This window comes from Rhineura floridana, chromosome 2 (genome assembly GCF_030035675.1).
Source record: "Rhineura floridana isolate rRhiFlo1 chromosome 2, rRhiFlo1.hap2, whole genome shotgun sequence".
NCBI classification, from domain to species: domain Eukaryota; kingdom Metazoa; phylum Chordata; class Lepidosauria; order Squamata; family Rhineuridae; genus Rhineura; species Rhineura floridana.
In genome coordinates, this window is record NC_084481.1 from 140,401,940 (window position 1) to 140,415,719 (window position 13,780).

At 43.0% G+C, this 13,780-nt stretch overlaps 1 protein-coding gene and 1 long non-coding RNA gene across 4 annotated transcripts in view; one reads left to right on the forward strand and one right to left on the reverse strand.

Moving 5' to 3' along the window:
• Positions 1 to 3,234: 3,234 nt before the first annotated feature.
• LOC133377179 (uncharacterized) lies at positions 3,235 to 5,798 on the reverse strand. Its single transcript, XR_009760641.1, has 3 exons — positions 5,754 to 5,798; positions 3,983 to 4,110; positions 3,235 to 3,846 (listed from the first exon to the last, which is right to left on the reverse strand). It is a non-coding gene; the product is annotated as an uncharacterized LOC133377179 (long non-coding RNA).
• A 75-nt stretch (positions 5,799 to 5,873) lies between these two features.
• NADSYN1 (NAD synthetase 1) overlaps positions 5,874 to 13,780 on the forward strand; it is a 50,879-nt gene continuing 42,972 nt past the window's right edge. Inside the window, exons 1-4 of one of the 3 annotated variants that reach the window (XM_061610673.1) lie at positions 5,874 to 6,213; positions 6,831 to 7,070; positions 8,740 to 8,800; positions 12,703 to 12,819. In XM_061610673.1, the coding sequence (XP_061466657.1) occupies positions 6,986 to 7,070; positions 8,740 to 8,800; positions 12,703 to 12,819 (263 nt within the window). In that variant the 5' untranslated portion in view covers positions 5,874 to 6,213; positions 6,831 to 6,985. The remainder of the gene's footprint in view (positions 6,214 to 6,830; positions 7,071 to 8,739; positions 8,801 to 12,702; positions 12,820 to 13,780) is intronic. The other 2 variants (XM_061610672.1, XM_061610674.1) reach the window with 2 other exon arrangements.

Genomic DNA, 13,780 nt, shown 5'->3' on the forward strand with positions numbered 1-13,780 from the left:
CACCTTTTTTTGTTGGGAAACTGACCATGCTCAGTTGCGCCTTTTTTAGCAATACACCTTGCTGGAAAATTGGACACAGTACATAGCAGGAATGCCTGCCTTCTGTATTCTCAAGGGATGATTGATTCTTTAGAAGTGACAAAATGGGTGGAGGCAGAAAGTATTTTGCCACACACAATCCTTCACAGATGGACAGAGGTGGCAATCCTGAACATGCTTATTGAGGAAAAAGCACTACTGGACACATTTTTTTATTTCCAAGTAAAATAATCACCCATAGGATTGCACTGAGTTAACACTTGTGTCTATTGGGAACCTGAGTGTGTGAACCTGCCACCCACGTGTCCCATTAAACATGCCTTCTTGAGAGGAGGGGGATCTTTTGCTAGGGATAAATCAAATGCTTTGTCCTGAAATGTGCCTAAACAGTGTGTGTATAACCAAGAAATGCAGGTCCCAACCAGACCAAAGCAAAGCTTTCTTTTATTGAGAGAGAAGAATAACAATACAAAATTACTGGGTGCATGGCAGCATTGATCATTCATATCTTAACCCATTCATAACTTTAAAGAGATAAAACATCCCTATTGCTGTAAGGAATGACAGGTAGTAGATTACCTATCCTAGGCCCAGGAGTGGGCAATAAAATACATCTGATGTGATGTGAAGGAGCTCTGACCAAAAAGCAGGAAGGAATCTCTTTGCCTCAATATTTGCCCCGAGACACAAACTCCCTTCCTGTCCTGTGGCCTGCAGTCCTGTGCCGTGTTCCTTGAGAGCGTAGTTACACATGTTGGAGCTCAGATTGCCATCTTGGGTCTCAAACCTTGCTCTTAAATACACTTTCCCTCTTACAAATCAACGTGAAAAGGAGGGGTCTGGGTATGAGGTGATCTCATGTTGTGTGTGCATTTCTTGATGACACTCAGAAAAATTAGGGCTACTTTCTAATGCTTCCTTTAAGCAATGGGATCGTTCTGCTAGGCTTGAGAGAAGCCTGCCAAGGAAGAAGATAACTTTTAATTCAGTGTCTTTTTGTTCTTCTTTGGCTGCAATCAGAATGGCCTTGCTTCTGTCCTCTTTCACAGTACTTAGGAAGTGACAATGAGTCAGAAAATAGGGGGCGTGGGGTGGGAAATGTAGTCCAGAATACTCCAGGGCCTTGCCACCCCTTCGACTCCAAATGAAACAAATTGGGGGTTAGCCCGAGCACTCGTAACAGTATCTATAAAGGTCAAAGTTGGTGTAATCTGATGATAGAGCTTCTCAATTGAGCTCAGGCATAAATTTCGTTATTTAATGAGATGTCTGCAGTATTATTATTGTTTATTAGATTTATATCCCACCCTTCCCAGTAGGAGCCCATTACTAAGATTTTGCTTCCTCTGAATGAAACAGCAACCATCTAGACCTAGTCTCGTATGTTCTGAGGCTTTTAAGACATGTGAGGCAAGGCCTATAATGGCCTGGAAGTGTAGCTGGATTGTGCTAGACCCTGCATGTATGCTCCCAATTGTCAGGTGCAGTGAAGGAGTGGATGATGTCACTAGGTCTCTCTGCAGTGAATATGAAGTGGACTTCGGTGCATTCCTTCTTCTGCAGTCCATGCTGGTGTTTTGCAATCCACTCTTGACCCTTGATTTTTTTTCTGAGACGTACTAATGGGACTCATGATTCTTGTTCACAACTTTGAGGGATAATGCTTCTTGTGACAAACTTTCTGCCACTTCTTCATTAACATTCAGGACATCTGGCCTGTAGGCTGCCAGATGGCCATCCATGACATATAATTATAGAACAGTTGCATTGGAAGGGAACTAAAGGTCATTCTGTCAAGTGCTTAGCACTGTACCAGGACCAAATACAGCTATCTCACATAGATTAAGAGCTAATTCCTAAACTGAAATTAGCATGCCAGCAATGTAAACTGAATGCATTGGTGAACAATCTAGCAAATTAAGCAGTCATCTGATTGCTGTACCATAGCCCAGCATACAAATAAGGTTGATGGATATTACTGATAGTTTGTTAGAACAGTGGTGCCCCTTTATTAGCTTTTTGGGGGGCAGGCATCTCCAATGAAAATATCAAGGGGCTGAGACAGATGCTGGCTTATGTGTTGCAGCCCACAGTTAATATCCCTGGGGATTACAACTATGTTGTATTATCATATCCACAGTTGGTTGAGGCTGTTAAAAACAGTTTCTTGTCACGACTTTCTAATAAAGCTTTAGTAACTGTGACTTACTTGATCTTTATTGATGAAATACGCTGCAGAGCCAGGTCTCCACTGCAAAACACGTACTGCCAAGATGCAACAGACACTATAATATAGGATATGCAGGTATTTCAAATCAACCCAAATATCTCTAAATTATCTGAATCTCACACCATCATGCTGAAAACAGTAGAGCTGCCAAAAGAGATCCGAGGGTGGGTGGAACAAAGCTACAGTTCAAATCACAGCAAAGTCAATCTGGTTTACATTGCTGTCCCCACAATGTCCTACTTCATCCCACCAACCTAGTGCTCCACTGAATACAGATGTGTATTTAGTTGAATATAGACTCCATGCATTTGCACGGAAACACATCTCTGTTCTTAACCATTTTTCAGAGTGCCGGTAATATGGATATACCAAATGAAGCAGGGCACCAAGGGGCACATGTGTTACTATAATCTGGACAATAACAGTGTTGCTCTATCCTCATCTTTGTGATGAAAATCCTGTACTTTTCACTGAGATAATGATAATGGCAAAGTAGTTCAGGTTTTACATCTGTTCCTATCTCTGTATTTTAGTCCTGAAGTACCCATCAGAGCTGCATTGGGATTGTAGCTCCTCTTACTTCTCCCTTCTTGAGTAGAGTCAGAAAAAACCCCAGAAGCAGTTTTGTCTAGTGCTATCACCGCATGTTTATAACAATTGCCCTAGTTTGTAGGAGAGCTCACAATTTCTGTACTGGGCAAGCAGATGGTGTCTCAAGAGGAGGCACCATGGGTAGGATGGTGACTGCAGCTATTTGTGACTTGAATTAATAGGCATTGGATTTTGATGGCAACTTGGAAAGGATTTTGAAATGTAAGCCAAAGAGCACTGGTTGATTGGGCTGAAAAAAGCAGCTTCAATTAAGGCTGGCTCTTTTATTTACTGTTTGGAGAGCGGGGGAGTTAGGATTCCCCATCAGCAGGATAATAAGTGCTGCAAGGGAACTCACAACAAGATGTTATTATGTTTATTTATTAAAATTTTGTCAGAACAGTGGTACTTTTCTGTATGGGGGGGAAGTTCCAAGTCTGCAGAACCATCCAATGTTTTGTGCAGTACATGTTCCCTAGTCTCTCAAATATAATGTAGGATTGCATAGGAAGTCACTACATTCACAAAATTTTCCTCCACGGCTAATAAACTCATTGAATATAGACCCCATCATGATTTCATCCGACAAAAAACACACTCCACCACATTCCCATAATGGTTGAAGTATTGGCTGAAAGTAGTCTTATGCTAGGCTTCATGAACCAGTGGCACATGGGATATGCACTACCAACAAGTACGAGTGTCGGCACCTGCATCCCACACATACTGATGGTTGGTACATACATTGCCTGGCAAACAGTGGAGTTCCTGAACACAAAGGTATTGTGGGTATGTCCACTCCATCCAACCTCCAAATCAATACATCAGCCCGTGTGATCACATGTACCCAGCATTAAAATAGAGTAATAACCTCTGCAGTTTATGTACTCCTCCCCCTAGCCTGAATGAGCCATGTCGTGAATGTGGCAACCATAAATCACACCCATGATCTGTGGGAATCCCATCCTGTGAAAGCTGTCCATCATCTGAAAAAAGAGAAATCACACAAAAAAACTGTTTTGAAAAATGGTGCACCAAAACCTCTTCAGCTCACCATGCACAATTAGGTTGGATTAGTTATCTTTATCTTGCCAACCATATCTTCAAATTTATTGTCCTTACATGTATGTTTTGCTGCTGCTGCTGCTGCTGCTGCCAGTCTATGCCCAGCATGTCAGACGTATATCTTTTTAAACTTGCGGGGCGGGGTTTGCATAGTGTTGCAGAAACTAGCAGTGAAATAGCAAGATCTGTTGAATGGACACAAAAGAGCACCCAGAATCCATTTTACTATTTTTTAAAAGTGTTTGATTATCATCAATTTTGCTAGTGGGTAGCACCAAAACCAGAGAAACAGCCAATGTGCAACTTTGTAGGATTACTCCCCTTCATCAGACCAAACATATCCCCAAATTTAATGTTCCTACATGCATGTTCTGCTGCTGCTGCTGCTGCCAGCCTGTGCCCAGCATGCCAGACTAAATTATTTTAAAAAAGGGTTGTTTTTAACATAGTGTTGCACAGACCAGAAGGGAAATAGCATGATCACTTGAATGTAACTGACTAAGCACCCGGACACCATTTTAGTAATTATTTTTAAAAATTCTTAATGATTGGCAATTTTGCAGACGGGCAGCACCAAAACAGGTGGATCTGGCCATGTGCAACTTGGTAAGATTACTCCCCTTCATCAGGCCCACCATGTCCCCAAATTTAATGTCCCTACATGCACATTTTGCTGCTGCTGCTGCTGGTGCCAGCCTGTGGCTAGCATGTCAGACAGAAATCTCTTTTAACAGTTGTTTTTTAAAAACAAACAAACATGGTGTTGCATGGATCAGCAGAATGGGCCTGACTGAATTCCCCTATCATCATGTCCCTATGTACATGTTTTGCTGCTGATCCTACCAGCCCGTAATCAGCATGTCACACCAAATTCCTCTTTAAAAATGGGGTGTTTTTTTACACAGTCTTTGACTGAATCTGCTTTATCACACTATGATCTTATGCTTCTATAGAAGGAAGAATCTTTAGGAGCCTTGTAATTTCCAGCAATAGGACAAAAGAGTTGGGGAGACTGTAAGCGGCTTCCCTCTCACCCGAAAACCTAAGTAGCTGATCAAAGCTTTCTACACAATTCCGCCTCCCTCAAAGCAAGGGAGAAATCTGGTAGAATGTGAGTCTTGTTCAGTGCAAAGTTGAGCAATTTCAGAAGCAGAAAATTCTTTGCAGTACTGGAAAGTACAAGCCACTTAAAAATTAAAAAAAGAAGTAGGGAGGCAAGATATCTCATGGTGGTTTCCCAGATGGATTGCATGGGACAGAATCACGTGTTCCATGGCCAAGCATACTTCCACACAATATTTCCAATAGTTGATTGTTAAAATTTACTGTTGCTCCCTGGCAAGGGTTGCCAGCTACCATACAGTAATAGCAAGCCTCCAATGGAATGGCAAGGCGCATGTTTACTGAATTCCTTTGGATATTGGGTCGCATGAGATCAGCAATCTCAAACAAAGTCGCTTCATCCAGAAGTTGGCCAGCCACTGACTGTTGCCCCAACCAACATGATCTAGCCCTCTCTGTCTCTAACCCACACATCACACGGGGTGCTTCGTCCCCAAACAAAATGTGCAGTGCCCGCATCCAGGTACCAGGCTCTTTCATCTACACTCCAGCTTCTCCGTAACCACTAGCGCCTATAAATGCAATCCTACTTTTATGGAATTTACAAAGGACAGTAATGCAGCGCCTCTGATTCTGTTCACTTTCAGTCAAAGCCCGCACATAATTTCTAGAGTTTTAATTCAGGTAAGAAAGGCAGGAAAGCAATAAGTTGAGATGAACTTGAACAAGCCGAAGAAAATCTCCACGCTCCATTTCCGAATCCTACCTTCACCTCATCTACCCGAAACCAGGAAGTGGGGAGAAAAGGTTGCACATGCTCAGTTGATAGAGAAGGGAGGCGTGGAGACAGAGGCACCTTAGAGGCAGGCAAGTAGGACATGCGAATGATTGAAAGAAAGGACACACTTCCAAAGCATGGACAGGAAACACTGGATTTTTTGGGAAAAACAAGAGACAAAACGCTGGAGAATAGACTGTCAGGGGATTATGGATTTTATGAGGAGAACGGCTGAGCCTAGCACTCCACTGAATTAATATCCGTTAGCAAGGCTGGGAACACGGAAGATGCATGCAGTGCGTTCTCGCCCTTTAGTCGCGCGGGCTTTTTTTTTTTTTTTGCAGTGTGAAACGGAGAAAAGCAAGAGCCACCTTAAAACAGAGGGAGGAAATTAGCAGGCGCCACTTTAAACAGACTGGAGCCGCAGCCGCTGCAACCACTCGCTCCGGTATAATTAATTTTGTGTGTTGTTAGGCCTCCGTGAGCTCCTGGCGGCCGCAAGCCCAGGGCCCCCTCTGTGAGCCTCAAAAACCAAGTGTGTGTGGGGGGACATACACCAAACCCCCTAAAACGAAGGGGCGGGGGGAGAGAAAAACTCTGCTAGTAGCTCTGTGTGTGTGTGTGTGTGTGTGAAAAACTGTTGCGCGAAATGCTGGTATAACAGGTACTGCAGTGTGAAAGGGGTTTTGGAAATCGGGATAGAAGCGCTTCCTTTTTAATCCGTTAAACTACCGCTATAAATCCCACGTGTGAAAGCAGCCATAGACTCCACTCATTTGGACGGAGACACATCTCTGTTCTTAACCATTTTTCAGAGCGCCAGTAATATTGACATACCAAATGAAGCAGAGTACCAAGGGGCACATGTGTTACTATGATCTGGACAACAACAGTGTTGCAGAGTATCCCTTCTCATCTCTGTGGTGAAAATCCTGTACTTTGCACTGGGATAATGAGAGTGGAAAAGTAGTTTAACTCTTACATCTGTTCATATCTCTACTTTTTATTCTGGAAGATCCAATCAGAGCTGCATTGGGATTGTAGTTCTTCCTCTGTCCCTCTTAGGCAGAGTCGGAGAAAACCCCGGAAGCAAAAAAGAAGCAATTTCCTCCAGAGCTATCTCGCTGTGTTGCTGATGACCGCCCCAGTTTGTAGGAGAGCTCGCGGTTTCGCAGCAGGGTGAGGCACACGGGAAAAGTGGAGTCTTAGGCGGAGGAACCATGGGCAGGACGGTGACTGTAGCTACCTGCGCTTTGAATCAATGGGCGCTCGATTTTGATGGCAACTTGGAAAGGATTTTGAAAAGTAAGCCAAAGAGCAGTGGTGCATTGGGCTGAAAAAAGCAGCGTCAGTTAAGGCTGGCTCTTCTGTTTACTGCTTGGAGAGGAGGGAGTTAGGGTTCCCCATCTGCAGAAGAATAGGTGCTGCAAGTGGAACTTTGCAACAAGATATTATATATCATTTATTATATTTATATCGCACCCTTCTTCCAAAAAGGGACCCAGGGCAACCGTGTGGGAGTGCTGATGTTCAGGGTGCCATGCAGCCATGCTTTCCCCCAGGTTTCTATATTTCATCCCCCTCCCCCACGCTATTAACACTCAGTTCACTGCATATAGTTGGCTTTTTGTAGTGGGAGGGAAATTGTGCAAAAATAAAAATATGGCCCACTATTTTAAAATATGTATCTTGGTTTTCTTTCATATCGGTTTACCTCCTCAGGAGGACTCCACCTCCCCAGCAGTCTGAAGTAAAGTGCAGAATGTGACTGTTAGTCTGCCACTGCATTCTGTGTAATGTGTAAGCCTGGTTGGTGTGTTCATAAATGTTTGTAATGTGTTTTCTTGAAGTATAAATAAATGAATATGACAATAGATAAATCTGGTAAAAAGTGGAGCTTTATGGAGTCCTCTGTGTCTGCTCAGAGGCTTCACTGAATATAATTAGATTTACTCCCAGGTAAATGTACGGTTGCACCTCAGTCATCTTTGCAAATGATCACCTATGTAGTATTCTCTTTAGTAATGCAAAAAATTGCTAGAATGGTATTAAGTTGCCGTATGGCTGGGTTTTTCAAAAGCCTGTGTGGCTCTGAAAGGCATGAAGCTAGGCTTCAGCAGCTGAGATGATGGAGATTTGTGACTGGATTTCCGGTCACTTCCAATTTTAATGAGACGGAAGACCCAGTCACAGATCTCCATCTTGTTATTTGCTTAGACCCTATATATTTGGTGGGCTCAGTTGGTGTTTGAATGAACTCTGGGGCTGTTCATACACTGGTTTAAATAGTGGTTACTGAGTAATAATGTTGGGAGAAAAACAACAGAAAAAGAGATGGCTTTTATGCTCATGTTCTGCTAATGGGCTTCCCACAGGCATCTGGTTGGTGGCCAATAGGAACAGGATGCTGGGCTGAATAATCTTTTGGACTGATCAAGCAGGGCTTTCCTTACATTCTTATAATTTGTAAAGCTGGTCTCCTCTGTATAAATTATAAGAGAATTCCAGGCATAGTTATTGATTTGTGATGGCTATTTCATGCACCTGTATTCTGCACTGGTCACAGTTAAATTAGTCCTATGAGTTGGTCATACTTAAGAAAATATTCTGCACCAAGAAAAACAGTGATGACAATTTGCAAGAATTTTACTTTTGCGTAATTTATTGTGGTTCTGCTAGTAATGGCATCCCAGGGGTCTATGTACCACCTCCCTTCAATTACTGGAAGTCTTCGTCTGGCTATTTATTCTCTGGTTTTTGAGACCGCAAAAGGCAGTTTTCAAGCATGTCTTTATATCCATAAGGGCTAGGAAAAAATAAAATTTGAGATTCTCAAAAAAAAATTGAGATTTTCAGAAAGTGGTATTGCAGTTTTTGTGCTCTGTGGAGTATTCACAAAGCTATACTTTGAAATGTGAGATCCTTCTCTGCCAGCAGGTTATAGAATAGTAATAATTATAATTTAATATTCTAGGCATTGAAATTGCTAAAGATAAAGGAGCAAGATACCGGCTTGGACCAGAACTTGAAATTTGGTGAGAACTTCTTAACCTTTTCATGTATGCTGTTTTTTCCTGCATGCTGAGAACACACATTGTTCTTGTATTGGCCCGTGGGCAAGTTCAGCAGCTATATTAGCAGAATAGCTGCCTGTAGGCAAGGGGGGGGCTGTATTCCCCCCCTTGCCTACAGGCAGCTATTCTGCTAATATAGCTGCTGAACTTGCCCACGGGCCAGTACAAGAACAATGTGTGTTCCACCCCCAAAGCTGGGTCCAAGGGACGTCAATGTGCCCTGAGGGCCAGATCTTTGCCCTATCCTTTGACCCTGAGGGGTATCAATCATTGCCTATTGCATACTAATAATACACCAACAATATAAGCACATGATACACAGGCAGAAAACCACACAAGACAGTGATCCCAACTGCAACACCTGGTAACTGACTACCCCCTGATCCCCAGGCTGGCTTGAGCCCAATTGCTAATACACCCCCAGACTTGAACAAACATAGCATGATACATTTTAAACACTAAAACCTTATTGCAAAAACCTATCAGCATAATTCTAAAGGGAGAAAATCATCAAACAGCTCAAGTTAACAGCATTTCAAAAGGCAGTATTGACTAATCAAATTAACAGCATTTTCCAAAGGCAGTATCGAGCACATCAGAAGAATTCTTACAGCAAATCAATACACAGTCTCATACGCATAACCACCACCCCAGGCCAAGCGGTTGCCATGCCCCCCCCATCTTGAGGCTTCGGGGAGTTTCCACTCCAAGCGGATCCTGCTGCCTACAGGGTCTCCAGGAACAGATGTGTTTCCTCAGCAGCATACGACAGGCTGTCTTCCCACTCTCCTCTCCGGGAAAAGTCTTTACGCCAGTCCACTGCATCTCCTGTCCCAAACGCCACATCAAAGTCCTGCCACAAGTCTTTATCAGGGGGAATCTTCTTTATGACCAGCTGGCCCAGCCCCCCCAGGTTGGCAGAAGGAAATTGTCTCTGTCCTCCCTTGCAACCTCCTGTGTAAATCATGAGCTCAAACAGAGACAGGCAACCCTCCCCCTGCTCCTTGTTCTTCACACGCACAGGGCGCTGGGTGTCTCTCACTGCCGGAATTTGCCCAGGGACTGTGCTCATCATAGGAACTGAATCCCCCCACATGAAATTGTTATGGGATACCCAAGGGGCAAAAGCACTGGGGAATTTTATCCCCCCCATCTCTCCAGGTGCTTTTCCTTCTGCAGCTGGCACACAGGGAACGAAGGGCTTTTCCTGCACTTTAACAGCAGGAGCACATAGAGCGAAGAGATCCTGTGGGCACGCCTCCCCCTCTCCCTCCGACACTGTCCCTTTAACAGCAGGAGCACACAGAGCGAAGAGATCCAGTGGCGGCTGTCCTTCAACTACGCATTCTTTCTCTCTCGCACACGGAGCAGAGGAATTCGTCTCTCCTCCAGCTCCTACTTCAGTTTGCTTCAAAGCCTTTTCTTCCTCCCATATTGCAGCGGGTGCATGTGGGGCAGAGGAGTCTATCAGCATCTCTCCTCCAATCCCTACCCCACTCTCTTCCAGGGCTTCCTCTTTCTTCAACACTTGGGGCTTGACTTTCAGCTCTTTGTTGTCCTCACCCCCGGCAGGCTCCAGGATAAACACAGCTTCTTTTTCATCTTCCTCTGCTGCTAACTGCAACTCTTCATGGTCTTCCCCCTCCAGCTGCCCGTTCTGGGTGCCCTGCAGCTGGACTCCTGGGCCACTCTCGCCCCCTTGCAGCAGTTGATCAGGCGGGGTATTTTCTTCCTCATATGGGGTCTCCTTTTCCTCTCCAGAGATGCTCTTTTCCTGGCACTCTCCCTTCTCTGAGAGGGGATTAGCTGCCGTCTCACCTTCCCCCTCTCCCTGATCTTCAGTTTCAGGAGAGGTGATGATGCTACGCACTTTGGCATGCTTCAGGCATTTCTTCTGGGTTTGGCGAAGCAGCCTACCTGCAAATTCTTTTGCTTTACACAAGAGGTTCGGCACTCGGCTTTTTCTTGGCTGACTACTTTTCCAGCCACCGACCAGCTGGTATGTCTTCCTCTACTTTTGGCCATGGCATTGGCCCCAGGAGTCGGTTCTTCCATTCGACTGCCGCATCCTCCTTCCCTGCAATGGGTCTGGACATCTCAGCTCTGTTGGTGTTCCACGTTGGGCGCCAATTGTCGTATGCCCCCTTCCTGGGCATTCAGGTTTTCAAGGCACCAGAGAGATGAAGAAGGCAGACTGAGTCACAGGTTTACCTAAAAGGAGACAAAGTGTTTATTGAGTAGCTTTCAACCCACAGTATACCAAATACACAATGGGACAGGCTGCCAGGCTCTGCACAAACATGGACCAGGCTGAACTGGGCATACAAATTGGCATACAAACTGATATGGTTACATAAGTGATTAATGATTTCAAAGCATCAAAACATTAAATCATGGCAACTTCTACATACTATTTGCTAATCTGATGATGTAACAAGACAACTTCAAAAGCAGACTAATTGCTAGAAAGCTATATTATCTTAAGATAAATAACTGAAGCATCCTCCCTTGGCAAACTATGTGCCTGCCTTATCTTTATCTCCAACTTTGCTAGCAAACAACTGATAACACACCTGTACTATCTTGTCATTGACCATACCTTGACTCATTCACCTGCCAAATACATTCGCAATCTAAAATGCTTAAGAATGCTGGGGCCTTAAAGGGGATACAAACCTTTAGGCTAACAACAAATTTACTAGCTATTTTGGCTTAAAGCTATACTTTATATATTTTGCTGACACAAGGTATACAGTTCTTTAACAGAGTAAAAGAATAATAATGTGTAATCAATAGCAGGATACACATTCTCATTCAAAAGAGCTTTCTTTTTATAGAATGAAACCTGCTGCTTAAGGTCCTTTTCTGCAGTTGGTTATTCATTTTTCTAATGAACCCTGAGGAGTGAGGATATCAAGTATGTAAGAAATACAGATAAAAGTAAATGCAGCTGAAAAGATTCCCATTCTATAAATATTGTATGCATGGTTAAGTAAATTTTTCCTTTGCATCACTTCTGGAAACTGTTCGGATATGAAGTTGGGCAAACTTTGCAGGAGTGACATCCATAGCAGCAGACTCCTGTTTCACCAGAATCCTCTTGTTGCTTTTATCTTTATATGGGAGAAGGGAAACCAGTATTGAGCTGCCCACCTCTTCATACAGATGTTTAGCGCTGTTAAAGCTGACAGTGTTGACCGACACCACCATGCATACTGATCTTTGAATTGGGGATGTAGCGTTTGGAATATTATCCTTAAAAGATGAGTTGTTCCAAACAGGATGTTCCTCAGCACTTTTCCACTACCTGTCCCTTCCAAATTTGCAAATTTGTTTCCCTCCATTTGTGGGGCAAAGAGGGGAATGAAGTTGGAGAGAACAGATGGACATCTCAGTTGTGCTGTGTGATTTCAAACATAATCAATAGCAAACCTATGAGTGGGACATAGGCACCAGAGGGATGGAATAATAGGAAATACTTGTGTATCCATTATGGTTACTTCTTTAGTTTCAATTACCACTGTCTTGCACATGCATAATTCAATTGTAGTCAATAATATCGCAGTGTAAGTGGTTACTCCACATAAGATCAGTATCCTACAGAGATATTGTTTCCATGTTGATGAACTCACATGACTATGTTGCCTTAGATATCCTCACTAGAATCTTCACTGCTACTTGTGTAGGGCTTCCTGTCACATTCATGTGCAACACAAACTCACTCAAGATTAATTTGTTTATGTGAGGTATGTAGAATCTCTATGTTGAAGTGATGTCGGTTAGGAAATTTCTCTTGTTAAAGCTCAGAATTTCCTCCTTAGTATATAATGTGTTTGTCTGATTCTTGTTCTTTTTCTGTATAGTGGTTATGGCTGCTCAGATCATTACTATGAATCTGATACGCTCTTGCATTCATTTCAAGTTCTGGCCAAGCTTTTGGAATCTCCTATTACTCAAGACATAATATGTGATGTTGGAATGTAAGTATCTTGTAATTATAATGTATAGTGAGCTTCTTAGGAAAATTTCCCCAGAAATATTAGCTTGACGTTAATGGTAAATATACTGTTTCCTATGTAGGATAAGCTTTCTTAATTTCTTTGTTCCCATTTCATCCAAAAGTACTGTGTGAATACAAAAATTGTTAATACTGTATTGGGACCAGTACAGTTCTTAAATGGCCTGGATTAAAGGTGGGCATTGAAGTGTTCAGGTCTGCTGATGATACCAGATTGTTTAAGGTGGTAGAAGAAAAAGGAGTTGTGAGGAGCTCCAAAATGATCACTCCAGATTCTGTGAATGGGTGTTGAAATAGCAAATGTGGTTCATTATAAGCAAGTGATGCATACTGGGTAGAAAAAATCTTAACTTCACACGTGCACTAACGGGATTTAATCTGGTAGTGACTTATCAAAAATGAGATCTTTGGGTTGTGATAGATAGCTCAGGAAAAATGTTAACTGTGTGCTGCATCTGTGGAAACAAATGAATTCCGTGCTAGAGATCACTAGGAAAGGGACTGGAATAAAACTACCAACAAGATGATGCCCTTATACAAATGTTAGCAATGTCTTAATTGCTGCCAGGCCCACTGGATGATTAAACCACTGCCCTAAAAGCAGCTGGATCTTTCAGAGAAGGAAGTCTGAGACAATTCTGAACTTACTTTTTATTAGTAACTCTTAACAACATAGCAATTCACAATGGTAGCTTTGTTTAGTTCATAGTTACACAAGCACATCAATGGGGAGGAGCCCCTAGTAGCTAGTCTTGGTTAAAAGGGAGTCATGGCAATGTACTGTGCTGCCTTTAACCTGTTCCTGCTTTTCTCTTCTCCTTTGGACCCAGGCTTCTCATCATTCTTTATACTCTATATGGCCTTATCTACACATTCCATTTTCCTCTTGTAACTGTTTTCCTCACAGAACACGCCATTTGTCT